The sequence below is a fragment of the Echiichthys vipera genome (genome assembly GCF_963691815.1).
Source record: "Echiichthys vipera genome assembly, chromosome: 16".
NCBI classification, from domain to species: Eukaryota; Metazoa; Chordata; class Actinopteri; order Perciformes; family Trachinidae; genus Echiichthys; species Echiichthys vipera.
In genome coordinates this window covers 9,281,898-9,304,950 of record NC_139841.1, presented here as the reverse complement: position 1 = coordinate 9,304,950, position 23,053 = coordinate 9,281,898, and the positions used below count along the sequence as shown (strand labels likewise).

Genomic DNA, 23,053 nt, shown 5'->3' with positions numbered 1-23,053 from the left:
TTTAAATATACTGCCATCACTGCTGATTGTATGTGATTGAAAAGTCACATGACAGCCTAGTTTAAACATACTGTAACCCAACCATCCAAACCATCCAAAACTGCACAGGTGTGTAGTTTAGATCAAAATGATGGTCGAGCAAGGGGCCTGGGCTCCCCTACTGTACGGCCCTGGCACAAAAACCGTACAATATAGAGTCATCAAACTGTACAGGTCCATATCAAAATGAAAGTCGAGTTCAAAGATTGATGTGACCTGAGCAAGCTGATATAGATTTGTGGAAAATGTGCCCTTAAGTGGGAACCCCGATACTCTCTGTTGTAACCTTGTATTAAAACAAGAGGGATAAGCTGAGTCTAATATTTATCAAACCTGTGACAATGGCTGCGTGATACCGAGCATTTGAAGCTTGACAATGAGCAGAGCATTAGACCCAGGTGTGTTGGCACAGGGGAACACCTAAAACATGCAGGGCAGCAACCCTCCAGGAGCAGGTTTGGAGATGCCTGTCTTTATGTATCTAAAAAATGTCTTTGTACACTAAGCAGAAGGGTAAGGCTTGTTTGGACAAAGCTTACTCCACATACACCGCAACCCAGGGGACAAAACTTGTAATAAATGTACTTGTCGAGCTCCAATAACACCAAGAACTCCAATTTCTCGTTATCGATACCAGCAAGCAGCACACAAGCCTGGTGAAGTTATAGGTCTATTATAGCTACAGGCTTGGCAATCTGGTCTAATTCTTCCCTTGGTTCACATTAAACTAAAAAAATATTATCAATATATTTTACACATACTCTGAAAAACAAGAATTCCTAAGTATAATGCATACAATGAACCGAGGGACTTCACTGTACACACAATAATTACAACTGTTGCTTAGTTACCGTCTGTAATTAGAGATGCTGTATGGTTGCAGCTCTACAATGATGCACAAGTATTCCTGTGTTGTACTCATTAACAACGAGAATGTCTATACACTATTATTACACAGGCCTACTGTATACACTATATAATTCATACCATATGAGGCCTTCTACATACTGTGGGCTCCTACTGTTTTATATACTTTGTGTGGACACCCTTGGCTGTTATTCATGGTTTGAAATCTTAATTCTGCAGGATACAATGCTATTTATGTATACATGTATAACTGCTCCTCTATCTTACAATGACTGGAATGCTGAGGTCACCTGAACTTTTTACATTACAAAACTCTCATAAACATGTGTTTGATAGATTCAGATACTGAATTAATTGAATCATGTTTTGGGGGTTTGACAGGCGGACGAGTCCGGCCATTGTGTTGAATCTATGTTTGTGTTTGTTCTTTTGAGCACCTGAGGACCTTCAAGTCTCAGTGCTCTTATTTTGAAAACGTTTGCAGCTGAGCTGTTGTGATCTGATCTCAGGTAGTCCCAGCTAATCTAATTAGGTAAATCCAGGTAGGCCTACAGTAGTCCGAGAGACGAGGGGGCCTCGAGTAAAAGTTCTGCTGGTGCCATCCCGAGGTGTGGCTTAAACAAAGGGTCATACTTCGTCTCCAAAGCGCCCGTATCGATGACAGATGTCAGATGCTCATAACTAACCGAGAGAGACAGGGACACCGCAGAGGCGCACAGAATATACAGTAAGAGCATGTCAACTGGGAAGGTGGCAGTTATTATTGGGCTGGGAGTAGGTGCGATGCTCATCATACAGAGGGGAGACCCGCAGGACTCAGGAGGCGACGGGTACCCCCTATGGAGGGAAACGGGGCTGCTCGCTCGGGCTGTGGGCTGCGTCATCGCCGGAGTTTCTCTCCTCGCCTTGGCCTGGCTGCACAGGCTGCTATTCAGTCCCCTGGAGCTGCTTAGGGGGCCCGATGATGTGGGATACATCGCCGAGGACGGTCGCTCCAGAGCCCAGGCGGCAAACGAGGTCCGCCGCAGGAGGAAAACCGGAGAGCTGCCTCCGGTCTATCCAAACGGCTGGTACCGAGTGCTGGACTCACACACGCTGCAGAGGGGCGAGGTCAAAAGTGTCTCTGTTCTGGGTGAGATCATGAGTGTTGGTTGCATTACCAGGATTACATGAAATAACTTAAGTAACCAGCTGCATGTTATCACAGCGCGTGACGCATGATAAATAAGATCAAAGTAGGCTATCAATAATAAGTTATCATTTTTTGTGACAAGTCTTACTGTATGATAACAAATTATATTTGTGTGGCTCCCCCAAAAGCAATATTTCCCCCAAAATAAACGTGTGTAAATGGAGATCAGGTAATTTCAGACATTAACGGCCCAGCTCAGCTGTGGGACAGGTCGTGAAGATGCTGACACAGCACCCTTGTTTACATGAGCTGCAGGCATCAGTGGCAGTGTGATGGACAGGTGAGCTTAGAGAACCACAAGGAGCTGACCATGGGAGTCTTTTTTACTGTAGTTTAGCTGGCAGAACGTTTGTAGGACATAACTATTGTTGCTTGTTCCGGTTCATCACTTTACACTGCTTGGCACCTCAGATGCAGAGAGGGTTCAAGTCTCAAGACAGTCAAAGATCTTTAAATCCTCGCTGGACATGAATACTCTGATTTCTGCTATGTTTTACTCTGAGCTCATGATTACACACAGGTTTTGTGTGTCAATAGATGTGTGTCCCTGAACAAGATGAGGAGCCCCTTCAAATTCACTGCTCTGGATATTAGAGTGTTTTCCAAATTTCAAAAAAATTAGTCATGTCAATGTGACCATATCATAGTAAGTCATCATAGTCTATTAAAGTTTTACTTTAGAACAACTCTGAATGATTTTATGCTGCTGGAATGTAACTTAGTTAATGTGTTATTTCTCAAATGATCCTAAGTATGAATGGAATATATTTCAGTAATGTCAGAAATATATACTCTTGTAGGTAACTCTTAAATCTGTCATTTCACTTGGTGTCTCTCTGAGGTGGTAGTGTAGTGAGGCTGAGTTGCCAGGATGGATGCAACAAGCTCATGTTACAAAGTTTTTTTGGGTATTTAAATTTGAAACACAATAGCCTGTTGACTTTGTTAGACTAGTTTAGCATTCAGGGTTCTTAGTAACGCTCTAGCGCTCACCTTTTTGAACAAAGCCTCATTGTTTCAGGTCAACCAAGCTTTAAACTGCTTGTTTGAATTCCAAGGTGTCATGGAGATGAAAGTATTTTTTAAATTATTACATAATGGCAGGAAAGCTGCAACTAACGATTACTTTGATTACCAATCAATCTGCAGATTCCTGATTAATCGTATCACTCGTGAATATTTTTGTCTAGGCTATAAAATGTAAGCAGTCCTCCAACCCATACGGTACAACTACAATTGCCACCCTCTAATAAGACCCACAAGAACGTTTCCTATATTAGCGCCCCTTTCAGTGGCAGCAGATCAACACCTCCTTAAATATAATAGTCACAGTTATGAACATGTGGTTAAAATGCTAATGGTAAAATGGTCGCAGTTTGGTTTATTTAACAAAACTACTGGGTTACGTTTAGGAAAAGATGATGGTTGGGTTAAAAGTACCTAAGTGGGCAGTGTTTCCCACAGACCTTTTGAGGGGCAGGGGCTCTGACCTCTCCCCTGTACAGACTCTGATAACAGATGATGATAGATAGCACGATGACATTCAGCCAAAGAGTTCTCAAATTCACAGTGAGACTGGCGTTGTTTTGTTTCAGCTCAATCCTAATTCTTTAAAGTAGGGGTTGACACTAAGGTTTCAAAAGCACGTGCCCATAGGGCAAGTACAGGTCATATTCTGTTTGCCTGAATGTCATGTTCACTTGCCGGGATAACAACAAAACCTGTTAAACAATAATGAGTATAATTGAATTGTAACTTTTAGCAAGCGTTGTCTCTTACATGCAAACACTCCCTACTAGTCATACCCTGACCACATAAAACACCATCATCTGCTTTATGCTGCACCCATGGAAGTTCCACATTCCAGTCATCAACAAATTAACGCTTACAGTGTATTTTATATTGACATTTTCAAAGGCTGAGATCTCTGCATATTCACAAATGAGTGTGTTTACATGGAAATGAACATCCAGTTTATGAGGCTTATGATCATATTCAGGATATGGTGATTACAGGAGCACAGAGAACTCAGGTTAATTTATATTCCCGTAAAAATACTGAATAATGAATACCATTCTGTTAGCAGAGGTGCTGTTTACAGAAACAAACCAGCGTCAGAAAATATGAAACATTTACTAAAACTTAGGAAATTTTCTTTTCTGCCCCGACCATCAGCAGCTCCAGCTGTCTGCTTTGAGTTCATCCTCAGTCTCTCTTCACCTGCACACACACAGACTAGCCTATGTAGCTTACAGCACTATTCCTAAAATCATTTACGTAATAACTTCCTCTGCACCGCTGCTAGCCTGTTTCACTGACACAGGACAGGCAGGACAGGAAAGCAGTGGATGAAGATACACAACTTCTTTCACTTCCAAAAGACAAAACTGAGTTAGAACCTCTGATAAAACAGACGACCTGCTGCGCTCGCCGCCATCTTTGCACCGCTGTCAACAAACAAAGTCCAAAGTAGATAGCGTGATGCTATTAATTTTTCATCTCAGCCAATTGAATCATCACACATTTGAATCGATTTTAACTGTCTTAAGATGCAACGTTACATTCCTAGCTCAGATTTCAGCATCAACAAGAAGTTAGAGCAAAACTGTGCGCACATGCACAGGCGCCAGTGAGGTGTGTGTGTGTGGCTATGTGTGTGTGTGTGTGTGTTTGTTTGTGTGTATGTGTATGTGAACGAGAATGACGGATCCATATGCTATGGGGAAAAAAAACCTGAATCAATTTGTGCCACTCAGTGTTGATTCTGTGGCACAGCGCCACACATTGGTCTTTGTATAGGAAACACTGGTGGGGTTGCTCCCTCATAGTCAGTTAGTCGATTAATCGGTTGTTTTGGTCTTGATTAAGATTTCTTCAGTTGATTACATGGGGCGACTGCTCTAACCACTCATTCACCGGACCAGTTGATTAGTTATTTTTAATGCTTTTTTTCATGCTGACATACTTTTTCCAAATAAACATGTTCAACTTAAAACTCAGTTTTACAGATCTGTCCATTAAATTAAAAAAATGTATGTGTTAATACACGTAGAATTGATCTAATCAAGGACAGCCCTTTACGTAGGTATGTGACATATTTAAATACATGACGTAGTTACGTACATGAGGTAAAATGTGATGTAACTACATATGTGGGTTACTTAAAATAAGTCAAAGTTGACCTCTTACACAGACTTTGACACCATCTTACGTCCTCCTTTGCTCCTGTCATAATTATTACAGCCACTTTTGGTCGCAGCCGCTTTAAAAATGACCAAGGGTCACAATCACAGTCATAAAATAGTGCCATTTATTATAATTTCCCAAGGCGAATTTACTAAGGCGATGTCTTCACATGTCTTGATATTGCCTTTTACAAGTATTAGTTTCAGTGTAGTTCAGCAAGCAAACCGTTTAACTATCTTCAGTCCATCACCTGTTCATGTAGATGAAGACTTCTCATATTATCATTTATATCTGTAGGTGATATCCTCGTCATTCAAACATTCAGTGGCTCAAAGTCAGTCCTAAAGTCTTCTAGAGCTTAATCTGTAACGTCATAACCTCTTTGAAACCAAATGGACCTGAGTACCTTGTGAAGTCTCATGATTAATTGATTCAAGAGCACTGGTTCCCATTTTAGATGTGTTATTCTCTTGTTGATATGTGGTTGGACTGTTTGATCTCATCAGCGAGTTTCTTTGAGTTTGAGTTCAAAAAGCTTTCAAAGAGCCTTTGGTGCTTTCATGTTCCTGTCACATCACTTGCTGCCATAAATACACAAACAGTATATGACGGTTGATGGTTTACCTGAAAAAGATATTCAGCCGGAGAAAAAGAGACACCTACTCTGAAAGTGCGGTTAAAACTAACGATGCAATTCAATTATTTGTCACTGAATATATCAAATATTTTCACAATTAAAAAGTAAAAAATGTACACACTAAGGGACATCTTCAACTTGGTGTATGTGAATAAATGTCCAAAACACAAATAAATTAAATCATATTATGTTCATTTTCAGGTTCATACGATTTCGGTTTTCTACTAGACCATGTTTGCATGCCTTAATGTTCAATAAACACATTATCCCTCATTTTAGCCCATGTCTCTTTAAGCCCCTCTCCCTCAAAACAGCCTAGTCTGCTCTGATTGGTCAGCATTTCAACATCTGAGCTCTTGGCTGATCTGTGCACCATCATTGTAGCCGGGCAATGACCTAGTTACCTAGTTAAGTTGTGACATCGCAACTGTACAGTTTAAATCGCAAATGTACAGTTTAAAGCTGCAGTCGACAAGTCTGGCCGATCGAGTTGACTCAGTCAAATTTCGAATGTTTACAACTCTCACGCCCCTCCCCCATGACCACCATGCTCCCCCGCTCCCTCCTATTGAGTGCTCGTCAGTGCGTGTGCACCAGATTCATGTGAACGTGCCCGTCTTTGCTCTCAACGATAAACAGCGTGTGCGTGTGATATTGTAACATGTGCAAGGGGGTTGGGGGGATCTGTGGCGTGTGCACAAACTGTGTCTGACAGTCAGCTCTCACACAGCCCTGTGCTGAGTGGACAGGATGATACGGATGCGTGGGTTTTTGCAAAACAAACAACAGGCTCTTGGTGCAGGTAGAGGCCTGTTTTTTTTTCTAATACCGGAAGATTTATGTTGGTCTAACGGAGCATAGTGTCAGTTTCAGTTAATATGATCAAAACATTTTTTAATATACATTAGATATGACAGAATTGTACTTCTCTTGCATACCATTTTTTCTCCTTTCTACCCCTCTTGTCCTTTTCATCACCAGTTCTCCCTCTGGCCTCTGACATTTATACTGTCCCGTATTCTGTTGAAACAAATCTTTGGGATCTGCATCCTGCTGTGAATGACTGCAGTGTTTCACTCCTGACTTTTCTCTGCAGTCATCTATTTACATCATAGGCTATATTAAATTCCGCCTAGTGTGTCTTTTCCCCTGTGCTTCTAGGGACAGCAGGGCAGTGCAGTGTCCCTCCTCATGTAACTGAGCCTTATTTTGGATTTCTCTAAATTTAAGTGAAGAGCATCCTGACTCTGAAATACTAGAGCTGGCTCTGTGGTTACTCATAAGCACAGTCACCCAGCCCAAGCTAATCTGGGAGCAGTCTGACCACTGTAGGAGTGTAGATCAGCCAAAGGTTAAGCCAAATACAGAAGGTACAGTAGGTCAAGATCTCTGACTGAGCACAGATTCAGTCTGAACATGCACCACCGAGTGGTGGGTCCCAACACCGACTGTACTAGAGTTCACTGTGAATGGAACATGATCTGACCAGACTAAGTGAAATTTGAAGCTTTAGTGAATCTAAAACATTGACTTTGCTGCTCATTCTCTGCAAAGACAGTAGACAGAGGCAGGAGCATTTAAAGGGTCATACAGTATATTTGTTTAAAGGGAAACTAAGCTCATTTTCGACCACTAACCACTGTGCCACCGGCCGCCACTTGTTTTGTTTGTATGATAAATTATACTTAAATTCTCAAATCTCATATATAACTTCATATCCAGCATTTTATTAGCTTTTGTTCCAAAGTGTCAGCTCATTTATGAAAATGTTTTTTAAGTGTTTTTCCCTACTGTAATGAATCGCCTTAGGTGAGCAGGTGGCAGTGTTCCGGGACCAGGATGGGAAAGCCTATGTGGTGGATGCCTACTGCCCTCACTTAGGTGCCAACCTGGCTGTGGGAGGACGGGTGGTGGGGAGCTGCATAGAGTGCCCGTTCCATGGATGGCAGTTTCGGGGGAACGATGGCAAGTGTGTGAGGATCCCCTATGCAGAAAAAGGTATGAACTGAAAGTAGTGTGTCCAATGGTTTCTTTTCTTCAAAAGCATACATGTGGCACAGCTCTTACACATTGTCCTAAAATTGCACAGCATTGGACCCTTTCACACGCTTCACCTTTTAATCTTCACCTTTATGTTTGCTACTGTTTCTAAAAAGACTAAAAGCTAAAAGCCTTGCTAGTAGCTGCCCCAAGATTTATTAGTCATGTGAAGTTTGTCCTGAGGGGGGTGCTACAGGATATCTTGTGACAGATGTCTAATGTCTAACCCTAACATTACAGCCTTTTTTGTGTACAACTGAAAAAAACATGGACCAACCGTGTTGCTTGCAGAAATGTTAATTATTCAGCAAAAATATTCAGATTCTGGAGGGTGGTACCAGCAGAAAGCTGACGGAGTCCCTCTAATGGAAATGATTCATCCTCTGGGGAGCATGAATATGTTCAGTTGATACACTGACTATAGATTGTGGTAATTCCCTTATAAATTGTCTTCTCAAAGCCAATAGATAAGCATTGTTGCGTAATCATATGTGAGTAGACGGTAGTAAGGCCGAATATCTACTGTACTTTGTACTTGACTGGACGGTGGATTGTCAAATACCTATTTCCCTGAAGAGATGTTCACCAAGAGACTGAATATGATTCACATTTGGGTTTCATTTGTCATTCAGTGCCAGAGTTTGCCAAGGTGCGCTGCTGGCCCAGCTGTGAGGTCAACGGGCAGATCTTGGTTTGGTTTCACTGTGATGGAGAAGATCCTCAGTGGACCGTCCCAGAGCAGCAGGAAATTACAAAGGGCAAGTGGGTCTACCGAGGCAGGACTGAACACTTTATCAACGCTCACATAGAGGTAGGTGCATATGTTTGTGGATGTGTTTTTACGTACGCAGCATGAAGAGTTTTTTCTGTACATTTGAAGATGAAAATCTATTTGTCAGGTGTCTCTAATTTTTCCTGTACCATGGTATGTGGAATACTCAATTCGGATTAGTGCAGAATGTCCAGTAAAAAGTGTTAATGGACACTTGCTGAGTAGTTCCTGTGTGTCAGTTCATCTCTCTAAATGAATGCTCTTTTTACATGTATTAGCAACATGTTAACATTCTTCGTCTTATTTACAACACTGAGTGTAGTCCTCAATGCCTCATCCTCTGAGCACCAGTTCCCTCTGAACTCAGTTTCCCCTATGGCGTATTGGGGGGGGGCTTGAAGGTCAAGTTCATTTTTTTAATTCGATTTTCTATATAGCGCCAGATTACAACAGAAGTAATTTAAGGATACTTACCTATAGATCAGGTCTATATCATGTCATTTAATTAAATATATATCTCTATTGCGCTGTTAAGGTACCGCTAATGGTGTACGGCTAGTGGTAGCGTGCAGCTTGAGCATAACGTTAGCTTACTGGTAGCCCTGCGCTTCTTCAGACACCACTGACATAGTCCGAGATGACGGAGAAACAACAGAACTTTTAAATCTTCCTGGAAACATGTTTGCCTTCTCCGTGAGTTATATAAACAAACAACGAAGGGTAGTGCACTGACAGGACTTCAAGGTGCATTCAGGTGTACCCTTTGACCTGCTACTAGCAGATTCCACAACAATGACAGGCTGAAACAGGTAGATGCGAAAAAGAGCCGCCTGTCAGGTGAAAGAGATGCTTCTCTTTGTAAAGAAAAATCTAAAGAAATCTTTTAAAAAAAGGGTGATTTGGTAAAGTAGTGTAGTATGCTACAAATTATTTATTTTATAGTTAGAGATTATTGTTTTTTTCTTTTTTTAAAGGTCCCATTTCCAGCTAAATTTTTTTATTTTGAGCTTATTCATATAATTATTTGAAAGGTGCCTTCAGTTCTGCGTTGTTAATCTGTTATTATTTTAGACTGCTCACCCTTGTATCACAGTGTCCAAGTCGCGTCTTCAGGCTGCTGATTACAAATATCTCCTATTGAAAAGTCGTATCTAAGGTTTGTACTATTTACTGGAGTTGTTTACATTGCATATGAAGAACCAATGCATAGCACTGCAAGAACCGTATGGACTAATGATAGTTCCACCCTCAGGTGTTACCAAGGAAACAACGTTATTGTATTCATTGCTAAATTGTATATAGTGTATATATATATACAGTGTGATAAATAATGGTCTTCATTTTTTTTCTTTGTCAAGTCCCCATGGTATCAATTAGTTAATGCCCTTCATGTTGTTTATATTCTGGAATGAATGGAGTCTGTCCTCCCTGTCATCCATTAGTTCCTGATAAAGGGTACCTTGTCTGGCATTATCCCTTGCACAAATGATCAGTTGTTAAGGAAAAGGAAATATCGTCCCTCAATGTGGCTGCTCAGAGAGAAAGGAGGGGAAATGGCCAATCTTCCTTCAACTGTTTACTTTCAGTTGTAATAAACTCAGTATCAAACTTCCCAGGCAGAGAAGGTGGTTTTACTAAGCTTTTAACACAATCACGATAATGTGTCATGGTCCACCTTCTATAGGAGATTCCTGAAAATGCAGCAGACGTCGCTCACCTCGCTCACCTGCATACACCGGGCATTGTCAGCGGAGTAGATCTGCGTTACACCAACAGCAAAACCTGGGAATTTTTGCGTCATGACTGGAAGGTAAGTTTTCTTCCTAAGCTAAAAGATGCTAAACATAATAGTGCTTCTACAGTTCTCAAAGTATTAGGGATGCTAGATGACATTTAATGGTATTTGAATTTCAGATAGCAAAGAATCTACTCATTTTGGGAGGATGAAGTATTACACAGTGTATTTGTGTGTCTGAATGCCTTTGTGTGTGCTTTGTGTGTGTCTGCATATGTGTATATTTATTCAAGGTTCAGTGGGAACCAGAGTCAGAGCCCAACAAGCATTGTTCTCAGATGTTGGTGAAACATTCGCTTACTGTGTTTGGGTGCCACTGGCCCCTGCTGGATATTGGAGTTGTGGCCAGACAGGTACAGTAAAGTTCAAGTAGGAATGCTTGAAAGTTTATACATCATTTTCTGGGATTGATATGTAAATGATATCCCTCACTTTGAAAAGGTTTCAGATAAAAAAAAACATCTACTGTAAAACAACTCAAGAGCACAGAACTGTATTTATTTAAATGGCTGTTGATTTTAGCATCTGGCCGTTTATAATGATTTCTCTGTAAGTGTTTTTGAAAACAGTACCAAAGAATGTGAACTGTGTGTGCTCTACCAAAAGTGCTTATTACAAACCCAGCAGGACTGAAAGTCTCTAACAATCTCCAATGTAAAACATCAGTGTTTATATAGTTACAACTGAGACAAGTGCTAGTCTGATGCAAAACAGCACCACATGCATCCACTTCGGTAAGAAACCACTGTGCAAACAGTAATCTTTTTTATCTTGCCTAATGAATTATATATGATAAATAAGTGTAGCCTGAAACCACTCATCTCACTAGTTTAACCAAGGGCTATAGGGGGAGTAGGATCCTGTAAGACCTGACACAAATGTTGAGGGCAAAAGTATGGTATCTCTGATGTGGGGGGTAGTGGGCGTATAGCAGAAGTATCGAGGGATGAAATGATATACCGTATGAGAGGCGGTCATTATTGGGCATAACCATGCGTGTTAATGCATTGTACTCCAATAAATCATGGGCAATCAGGTCTGAGCTGCACACTGCTGCTTTTTAAGCATCAGAAATTCTGTAAGACGGCTGGATGTTAAATAGATCAGAATATATTTAACTAACAGTCTAAATTGATGTAAATGATAAATACACAGGTTGCAATGTTTGTAAATGTGTCTATCTTTCAGGTGGGTCCAGGAGTGGTATTTCTGCTGTTCGACCACAGTTTCTTGGGCCGGGGTGTTATCATGCACTGTGTGACTCCAGTGGAGCCCCTGTTGCAGTGTGTCTCTCACACCATCTTCTATCAGTCTAATATCCCACCTCTGGTGCCAAAATTCATCCTCAAGGCAGAGTGCATTCAGGTGCAGTACACACTTAAGCCTCTACTATCACGGCCACATAGTCCTTCATTGTCACATTGTTTGGTTTTGTAGCACATACATCGATAGTCTGTCCAGCAGCAGCGTGCAAAATGTTGTTTTTGAGTAAACATCAAAACTTAGATATAAGATGAACTGCATGTATAATGTACATACTGTTGTTATTTATTTGTAGTACGTTTATAATTCAGATTTGCTCTGATGTGAAGTGATCATTGTGTGCATTTACCTCCCACTCTGCCTTTGGTTTCATTCTGCCTCCTCGTTGCCACCCAAAGTAACACCACACAGTCACAGAAAAGGTGTAAATAGCCCTCATTAAACTTGATAATGAGCTGTGTGGTGAAGTGAAAAAACACTGTCACTGACAAAAATAAAAACAAACTAATGAGTTGACTCAAAAGATAAAAGTATTTTTTTCTGAATGGTAATGGGTGGGTCACAACAAAACATGCCAAATACTGTGTTAGTTAGATTTACAAGATATACAATCTGGTTAAGCACATCTTCTCTGGTTGTGGAGTCATTGATATTATTGGCCTACACATTCTTCTATTGATCCCATTTTTTTTGTCGTTCGGTGAATGACTGTAACGACACTGTAGCATCCCTTTCTACCTATATATAGTATATTTGTGACAGCACAACCGTACAGAAGTCCAGACGACTGGTTTAAAGTCACAGTTTCTGAACAGGGACTGGGTGCATTTTTGTGTGGATTAAGTGTTTTTAATAACCTCAATCTCACTTTTTTAACAATATGGGAAAAGTAATTAAAGTAATATAAAAGTAATTATAATTAGGCTAATTATTTTTACTTATTATTCCCTGCCAACTGCTATTGGTTACACCAATCATTATATTACATTTTACACCTTCGCATATGTACCTCCGAATGTCAGCGTCATCACTGGTAAGAAAACTTAAAACACTTTTTCGCATCCTGTGAATCCATAAAATTTACAGGTTGGATGAATCCCACTTGGATTTTTTTTTTTGGTGGGGGCAAACGCTATATCATTAATTGTTATTGGTGAAAGTAATATTTCTACTGTAATGTGTTACTAGTACTGCACACACTTTATTGGACCAAAATGTCAAATCTCAGCAGCCGATGGAGTAGCTGTGGAGTGACATTTAATCAGCCCCACTTCACAGACATCCCTGCTGATAAATTAGAATACTGTGATGCCACATAACAGCAAAACTTTTTTTTAAATTCTTCCTCCTTTGAGTGAAAATCTCCTCCTTGTCAAATCTTCACTGTCTTGATTATTAAGTGCTCATGGGAAGTACACATGTGTTTCCAATGATCTTGAAGTTGTCAAACAAACCTAGAATAAATCATGTTTGTCATAATGAAATGATATTAATATTAAGTTTGTCTTTCTCATAGCTTTTTTTAAATCCACATTTATAACTGTCTATAGACCTTACCCTGTTTTCTCCTTGTGTCTAGTTTGAGCGAGACGTGATGATCTGGAACAATAAGAAGTACATCTCCAAGCCTCTCCTCGTGAAGGAAGACTCAGCCATCCAGAAGCACAGGCGCTGGTTCAGTCAGTTCTACAGCGACAACAGCCCACGGCTGCAACACCAGCGCAACACTTTGGACTTCTGACCTCCCTACACTACAAGTGGAGAGATCAGCAGAGAAGATGTCAGGTCAGGGTTGATCAGAGAGGTTTCAGAAGAGGTAGTCGAGGGGGGATTGTTATCTGTCACATATAGTAAAGTAAGGAGACCTGACTTGATTGTGAAAGGCCGAACCTTATGTTAACCTCTATAACCTCCTTTTCTAAGTCTTACTGAAGTGGATAATATGACTTTTGAGCTTTATATTCGCAAGTGCCTACAGATGTCATGTTGTCTGGCCTGGTATAAGTAACGGAGTGGATTCAGCTCTTGAATGTGAGATTTTGATGAACCAGTGCTAATATTCAAAGCAAGCAATACTAAGAACACCACAATTGCCTCGCTGTATCACTTACAAGACGTTTGATTGACAAAGCCACTTTACTCTGCAAAATGTGACTAATTACCTATACTGTGATACATATAAAACCAGTCTTGAGTGACAGTTTCAGCTGATTTTGTTTTGTCTAACCAAGTTAAATGTGGGTGAAAGCTGAAGTCAATCAATTGCCTCTGAGCAGCGGAGTCTCTGACGCAGTGTCAATGACTGCTCTGAGCGGATCAATTAGGAATCAATATTGTGTTACTGTGTTGCCTATTTCTCTCAAAGTGTTTTCAGAAACATATTTAAGTGTACCCTTTAGCTGTGAAATGAGAAAATTTAAATTTCAACTTTGTCACTTACATCAGAGACTCCTCTGCTCTGATTGGTTGTCAGTCAGGCACAGTGGAATCTAGCAGATGACATTAAGAGCAGACAGAGAGAGGTAGAGATACATTACTTTATCAAAAATCGTTTGTGCAGTGAATCTCACAATAATATGAATTATATTATTAATGGTATCAGTTTCTTTCATACTTTGGTTTTATCTGGTTATAAAATATGAATCTGGCTGTCCATGCTGTAAGTTTAGGTCCTTAGTGTGTAATCACAGTAGCCAATGCCTCAGCTGCAGGTATAATGGAAGGTGCGTTTGTTTTCTGATTGATATCTCAGGGTAGGCAGCAGTCGGCTGATAGTGATTTTCTAGCCACAGCAGTATGCAATGACAACTTAAAGGAGCAGTGTGTAGGATTTAGGGGGCTCTGTTGGCAAATAGAATTATATTCATAAGTGTATACTCTCCTGAAACTAAGAATTGTTGTGAATTTGTTAGTTCAGAATGAGCCCTACATATCCATAGAGCCTGCCATGTTTCTACAGTAGCCCAGAACGGACAAACCAAACACTGGCTCTAAAGAAGGCTTTTTTTTATGTTGCCTGAAGGCCACCGTAGGTTCTACTACACACTTGGAAAGGGAGAGGCAAGGAAGGGGTATTCAGTTGGTTGCAGTCTGCAGACTCACTGCTGGATGACCTGCTCCTTTGAACTAAAGTACTACTTCACCTTTTTTGGTAGGCTAATCTTGTTCACATGAAAATTACTCTAAAAACTGAAACTTTGAAAGTTAGACTTTGGATCAAGAAAAAACATTGGTGATATTTCCTGCTACTGTCAAGAATTATGCAAATCAATCCATCTGTCGGAGTCAGGTTAGCATTTTGCTGCTCAGAGAGAGGAAGAGATGGATTGATTGTAGATAGAATAGATGAAAAGCTGTGCTGCTACCGACACGTGCGTGAGTAGATTTTGTTAGTGATGGGCAAATGAAGCTTTTGTGAAGCACTGAACCACTTGAGCCAATTGTTTCGAAAGTGGGTTCATTACTTGAAGCTTCAGTTACAGTAACCTCTCCTGTCGAAGTGCAAGGCTGATTTAAAGTGTCTTTGCTTTGAAAATTCTTTGATACACACGCACACACACACAAACACACACACACATGCACTGGGAAAAGATGGCATAGGTTGGGTGTGCTTGTGTAACTATGACAGGGGTGATGGGGAACACTCAAAGATTTTTATTGAGGTATATTCTTTTTTTCAATAGTTTTTGGATTGAGCCGGTTTCTTTTTTGCTCACAACTTTCTCCACATTTGGAGAAAAATTGCTCACAAGGAACAGATGATGCTGGCGTGCATAAAAATTGTTTTGTGAGTTTTCAGATTTGAGTGTTCCCACATGTCAGAACGACCTTTCTTCCTGGCTGGCTCCATGAATAATCCAAAATAGACGCAATACCAACAACTCAACAGCAATAACGCATCTACAATACCAACCCACAACTTATGCATTGTTTAGAGCGGTTCTAAAGTGTTCAGGCACTCAAATACCAAACTTTTTAACCTGTCACCTGTAAGAATCGAGACAGGCAGTGCCAGTGAATCACCTGATTGGACCGCAAACCAGTCAGGTGATTAATTCATGCAACGAAGCGGTTGCTTCTTCGGACATCATATTTCACTTGATTTTGGCTCTATGGAAGTGTAGTTCATGGTTTGAAACACGGCGCTAATCTTCAGTTCCACACTTCCATCTCTAGATTTTGTTATTTTGCTCAAGTTTTATTTTGATAGTTTCAAGTTTGATTGTTTTTTTTATTTTAAACTTTGTCCCATTTTCAGGTGTATTAGGCCACACTGTAAATATTAGTGAGGGTGAGAAAAAGCTTCATGAAGCATTGAAGCTTTCCATCTAATGGGTTCACTCATGGGCCAAAGCTCCATGCTCTACTGTGCCATCAAGAGGACAATAAATGTAAAACAGGCAGAGTGATTAAAATGACACCATGGCTTTGGTGCGTGAAGCTATGAATTGAATTGCGCTTAAATGATAATGGCAATAAACAAATAATATACTCATTAATATAATGTCTGTTTTCTGAATGATGGCAGGGACAGAGGGGGAAGATGGAACAAATTGGGGCAGGCCTATATTTCAAATCCCACTCCAAACCCACAAACCATCCCTGAATCAGTCCCACGGTACGGTGGCTCGGGAGGTTTCGAACACACCACATACTTCCTCGACACAGGTCCCGATACACGCTTAACAAAAATTTTCCTGGATTGGGCTTTGAAACCAAGACACTAAAGGACACATCACTAATGAATATATACAAACTAGTTAGAATTCAAGAATTCTGCCTTCCCTATAGTTTTTTCACACTCTGGCTACACTACACAACACTGTCCTTCAATGTAGTGTAGTGAGCTGTACCCAGCATGCCGTTCTGTAACAGTTAATTGGGGTCACCTCTCTATACAATAATCAATCAGTGTATACATAACAGACTACTAATATGTCCCAACAGATCTCAGGAGCTTGCACTCAACACTGCAACTCCTTGGGTCCTCAGCAATACATTCGCCAAGTGAAGTCGATCAGATAAAGAGTTGTGGAGAAAATCAAAGGACAGACAGACCCCTTCCATTTTAGTTAGATTGAAAGAAAATATCTTCTCCATTCAATTTAACCAAACAAGACACTTCTGTTTTATTTTATTCACAACTAAAGCTTTATTCAAAGTCAATCTTTACTCAATTTCAGGTCAGATCCTTTATCTTAAAAATGAAATGTATTGCTCTTAATTCACTGTTTGCGTATTATTAAATGTGTGTTCTAGCATATCTACATGTAAGACAGCAATATGCAGTGTAAACATATCTTTTTATTTACTCTCAGTGCACATTGTTGACTTGTTACTGACTTAATCACCGATGACTACAATGCTGCAAGGCTTTATTACGTAAATGACACTGTGCAATAATCTCCGGTTGCCTGTGGTGATGGGGGTGATTATGTGGGATTGCTTGGCATTGCATTTTAATTTCAGTTAGATTATGGGATGATCATAAAATACACATTTCAAAGCAAATTACCAGCAATGTTTAAAAAAAAAAAAAAACACACTACTTGTTATGAATGTCAGATTAATTCTCCTATGCTCCGTCTCAATATTAAAATGTATTTTTGTCACTGGCTAATCTACGTATGTACTGTTTATTTAAATATGCAGAATAAATCTGTTTGCTCTGCTCTAATGTGTTTGCTCATGCATTTCTAAACTGGCAAAAGCTTTCTGATGCACTGAATACGTTAGTATGTTAAATTGAGCGGAATGGTGAAATGTTCACTGTACTACTTGGCCACTGGCACTTCTCTGAGGCTCATTTTATTGCTTAGCACTTCTTATCCGTGAATGTGCTTTTCTTATCTGGGTTTAAGGTGGGAGAGGTTTGTGTGTTGACTTTGTTATACTGAAGCATTCCATCAACAATTGGCCCACTTGAGCTTTGTTCAGGAAGAAAGTAGGTTTGCTGTAATAAGGAAACATTAAGCTAGTGTTAGGGCTGTGTCAAATGTATCGAAGAGAGAAAAAAGGAAAATATAGTTTTGTTTTGAAGGATGGCTGAGGCAGAAGTCTTTGAAACTGCTGAGGAGGGTATTGTCACACTTGAAGAAAAGCACCTGCCCGCTACAGAAGAGACTCATATTAGAGTTTTCTACACCACGACGGGCAAGCAAGAAGACGAGAGCGACTCAGTCACAAAACCTCTGCTTCAGCACAAACACCCGGACAGCCGTGATGAGAATCACAAAGCAGACACGCAAACAGCGACAGATGGGGCTGACCGAAAGACATCTGTTACACGAGAGCTGGAACTGGCTGGCAGGCATGGGGCTGGCTGCAGTGGAAGTGTCAGGAGTTTGTGCAGTGACAGCAGTCGGCAGGAGTGCCCCATCTGCAGCGAGCTGTTTTACTCACATGGAGATTACCGCATCACCATACTCAACTGCAACCACACATTGTGCCACCACTGTATAGCTGGCATCATGAGACGGGCCAAGGACCAGAGCAGACTGCAGTGTCCCTTCTGTCGACAGACCACCCCGTTCCCGCAGTGGGAGATCAGAAGACTGCAGGAGGAGTTGTACAGTAACAGTGTTTATGAGGCCGGACCGGGCCTCGTCATCAGCCCTGGCCCTGAACTGCAGGCCATCCCAGCATCACAGTTATGCTGCTTTGCTGTGGACACGCACAGAAATGCATGTGGATGCTGTGTCTATCCTTCCTGCCTTGTCAGAGGACTGAGGCTGATGCGACTACACTCTATCTGCTTTGCCATCATTGCCCTGCTGCTCATCCTGGGGCTGCTGGGCTGCCTTCTGTACATGGTTGTTCCTGTCATAATGCTGTCCATGCTTTTCATCTAAGCTTATAGACGATGATTTCAGTGGTTTCAGTTGGCTGACTTCTGCAAAATGGTTAATGAATAAACTGCTTGTTAACTATTTTGATACCATTATAAATAAGCGATATTTTGGGTAAGTCAAGTCAAGTCAAGTCAGTTTTATTGTCAGAAATTGCAATATGCATGACATACAAAATGCAAAAAATGAAATTACAGTCCTCTCAGACCCAGTGCAATCGATACAAGCATCTGCATGGTTGGCACATTCAGTGAGTAGGTTCTAGCTGCAGAGCTCTAGGCTCTAGGCACGTCTCTTGCATTATCCCAGCGTTGCACATCCAGTGAGCCAGACGAATACCTGTATAACTATAATGTATAAAGTTAGATAACGTAACCGAAATAATCGTGTAACATAAGTATTAGTATAGCAGCTCTCTCCCCCACAAAATATGTAGCGGTCACTAACTAGCTAGATACAGTAAAGTTAGCTTGCATTATGTTATGTTAGTTTGCTAACTATACATTTATTCCCTTCCACGCTCAACGTATTCTGTGGCTAAGGCTGCTCTACTAAAATTAGCTATGCTACACGATAATTCACAACTTCTAGTCATAAGTTACAGTTATATGGACTTCTACTTATATCGCCTTTCTAGTCTTCTGACCACTCAAGGTGCTTTCACACTACTTGTCACATTCACCCATTCACACAGACATTCATACTGATAATGGAGGCTACCTGCCCATCATCTAATCTAATCCTCCAAACCAAATTCACAAACCCATGCGCAGCACAGGGAGCAATTTAGGGTTCAGTAAATTGCCCAAAGACACTTCAACATGTGGACCGGAGAAGCTGGGGGCCGAACCGACGCAACTATCTTTTGAGTAGAGGACGACATGCTGTACCTTTGACCCACATCCACACCAACAGTAAAATTATATCAAAATATTGAGGTTGTATTGTTTACCTTGGGGTTACTGGTTGGGTTGCTGATATGTATACTTAAACAATGGGATTTATATGATACAGTGTATTAAATATATGGTCAGTAGATCATTTATGGATGATAAACGTGATAAACCAATATACTGCACAATATAATACAGTGGCATTTTAATGTTATGTATTGATAAGGAAGCGTGATAAACACAGTTAATTTTACACGTTAATTTACACCATGGGTCTGAGGACAAAAGGTCGGCCCGATCCTGGAGCTCTGTAGTGGGGCGCTATTGGCATCTAACAGGGAACAACAGGGTAAACCTTTTCCTCAAACATTTACTCTGTAATATCAAATCTTATTTATACCTCCTTTGGACTCACTCATTTCTGACTAGGCCTTTATAGCGCTCTTTAACTGTATATTATGTCACAATTGGAAAAAGGCCAATCTGGAGTCTCCAAAAGCAGACTTTACTCCTAAATAGGATAATTTGCACATGAAGAATTAGCTTTCAAAATTGTAAATGTATTGAAGTATTTTAGCCTCGTTAAGTTTATCTTTAATTTGTATCTGTCAGTATCTGTCAAACTGACTGGATCCAGTCTGTTATCAATTTGTCAACCTCTGACTTTTCTTTCTTTTGAAGAAGCTTTGTGCTGTAAGATTTGGTGCCAGAGACAAAATGGAGGTTTGACTTTGGATCAAAACTCTTCATGTATTTCTAGGTCTTGTATTGACCTACTTCTCATCAGAAAAGCTCGGATGCTGTCTGCTGTGACTGCTGCATATTCTTAGCAACAAAAACCCAGCTAGATCTCCTTTCATAGTGCACTTGGCTCTACAATTTAATCCTTTATATCCATTTTATTCATTCAAAGAGAGAAAGAAAGAGCAGTGATGAAAGTTGGAATGCAAGCTCTTTTTTGTGTCTTCCTTTTTTTTGTTTTGTTTTTGCAACGCATGCACTTTTAAGTTTATTACTATGTATTTAGATATGTGTATACTGTATATGTTCAACTTAGATTTGAAGAGGAACAGGATTGTCCTGGTGTCTTTAAATCCCCTGTAATAACGTCTGTCTGCTTTCCTGAGGTCAAATCCCAATTCTCTCTTGACTCAGTGCACTGTCTCAATTATTCTAACAGGAATTTGGAGCAGACAGCCCTCTCTACTGTGAAACTCAACATTGATCCATATTGATCAGGCTTGCTGCAAGGCTTTGCACCATGTTAGCTGGAATCTAAAATCCGGAAGAGCCTTTGTGTTCCCTGCAGCATGAATACTTCAGCTCGGCATCGGGACAAGCGAGCACTGAGGGGATTCACACATCTATAATTTATGTAAGGACTTCACACTACATGAGAAACACATCAGATGGGCAGGCATCCATCTGCAGATGACTCAATGAGGCAATCCATTTCCAAGACTGTTTGTATCAACGCACTGGCAGAGCGTGACCTGTTTTGCTCCTCTCTTCGATCAGATGATGTGGGCGTCCAACAACCATGGACATCAGCTCCATGCAAAATGCTGCATTTAAGTGACACATAAACATAAATATATATATTTATGGCACACACACACACACAAGCTTGGACACTGTCAGATCAGAGCAAGATGCTAAAACGCTCTCATCTAAAGCAAAGAGCAATGTGAGGAGATGAAGACACGCAGTTTGCAGACAAATGCTTGGCTGTCATGCTAAGCGCTAAAACATGTAGCAGTTCAAGTGTGACATGCTCTGTCTGTTCTTTCTTCCTCTATGCTCTTACTTTGTGTTTCATATACGAGGGATTCTTCAATTAAAGGCTCTTTTTGAGCAGTTTTATAGACATAAAAAAATCACAATACGTCCTGAGTAAGATTGACAGAAGAATATTGAAGAATATATATATATATATATATATATATATATATATATATATATATATATATATATATATATATATTATAAGGATTATTTTGTGTTACCAAAACAAAATGGCATCACCATTGCAACAAAAAAGCAAACAAAAAGGATTTATTTACAATTGAGAAGACTGGTGGTCAGTGTGGTTAACTACCACATTTGCAGTTAAACTAGCTAGCCAAAGTTGTAGCTGGCTAGCTTTGTTAGTTTTAGCATGTTGGCTGAGGAGAATTTCCTCCCCCAGAAATGTATCCCATAGGTCGTTACAGGCAGCTTATTAGAATAGAATAGAATTTCTTTAATGATCCCAGACTGGGAAATGATTTTGTAACAGCAGTAGTGGGTCAGCAAATAAAAACTTTGTACATAACATAAATAGAATCGAATATATACATAGTGTATATATACAGTGCACAGTGTGCTATAAAAAATAAACAATAATATATACAACAAAATATGCAAAATATACTATAACAATTAAAATATATACAACAAAACAGTAGAGAGAGCAGAGTTCTCTGTCAGGCAGAGGTGAGGGAGTTATTATATACAGTGATGGAAAGATTTCATGTATCTGCTGCTACGACAGCGAAGCTGAAGCAGCCTTCTGGAGAAGGTGCTCCGCTGTCTGACCAGTGTGAGTTGGAGAGGGTGGAGAGGATTCTCCATGATGGATAACAGTTGTTTCAGTGTCCTCCTCTCCACCACAGCCTCCAGAGTGTCCTCCTCTCCACCACAGCCTCCAGAGTGTCCTGTTTGCAGCCAATCACAGAGCCAGCCTTCCTGATCAGTTTGTTGAGTCTGTTGGTGTCGCTGGCTCCAATGCTGCTTCCCCAACAAACCACAGCAAAGAAAAGTACACTGGCCACCACAGACTGATAAAAGATCTCCAACATCTTGCTGCACACGTTGAAGGATCTCAGCTTCCTCAGGAAGTAAAGTCTGCTCATCTCCTTCTTGTAAACAGCTTCAGTTAGATCTCCAGTCCAGTCTGTGGTTGATGGTAACACCCAGGTACTTGTAATCCTCCACCGCCTCCACATCTTTTCCCAGAATACACAGAGGTTGGAAAGCCGTGTTCCTCTTCTTCCTGAAATCTATCACCATCTCTCTGGTCTTGCTGATGTTCAGCCGCAGGTGATTCTGTCCAGTCCACTTCACAATGTTGTCTACCAGTGCCCTGTACTCCTCCTCCTGTCCCTCACTTATACACCCAACAACAGCCGAGTCGTCAGAAAACTTTTGCAGGTGACATGACTCACTGTTGTACTGAAAGTCAGTGGTGTATAAGGTGAACAGGAAAGGACACAGTACAGTCCCCTGTGGAGCTCCTGTATCACTAACCACCACATCAGACAGAACACTGCCCATACGGACAAACTGCGGCCTGCCTGTCAGGTAGTCAGTAATCCAGGAGATCATTGTGTCATCTACTCCCATCACCCGCAGCTTCTCCCCCAGTAGCAGTAGCTGAATGGTGTTAAAAGCACTAGTGAAATCAAAGAATGTGATTCTCACAGTACCTCCTCCACCATCCAGGTGCAAATGGGCTCGTTGCAGCAGGTAGATGACAGCGT

At 40.7% G+C, this 23,053-nt stretch overlaps 1 protein-coding gene across 1 annotated transcript; it reads left to right on the top strand.

The window, feature by feature from the left end:
• Positions 1-1,641: 1,641 nt before the first annotated feature.
• LOC310959073 (cholesterol 7-desaturase nvd) lies at positions 1,642-13,532 on the top strand (the record flags this gene model as incomplete). Its single annotated transcript, XM_083930283.1, has 7 exons — positions 1,642-2,038; positions 7,731-7,919; positions 8,594-8,772; positions 10,418-10,543; positions 10,762-10,881; positions 11,717-11,893; positions 13,371-13,532. 7 exons carry the CDS (start codon positions 1,642-1,644, stop codon positions 13,530-13,532), a joined length of 1,350 nt encoding a protein of 449 aa, XP_083786409.1.
• Between the last annotated feature and the right edge of the window lie 9,521 nt (positions 13,533-23,053).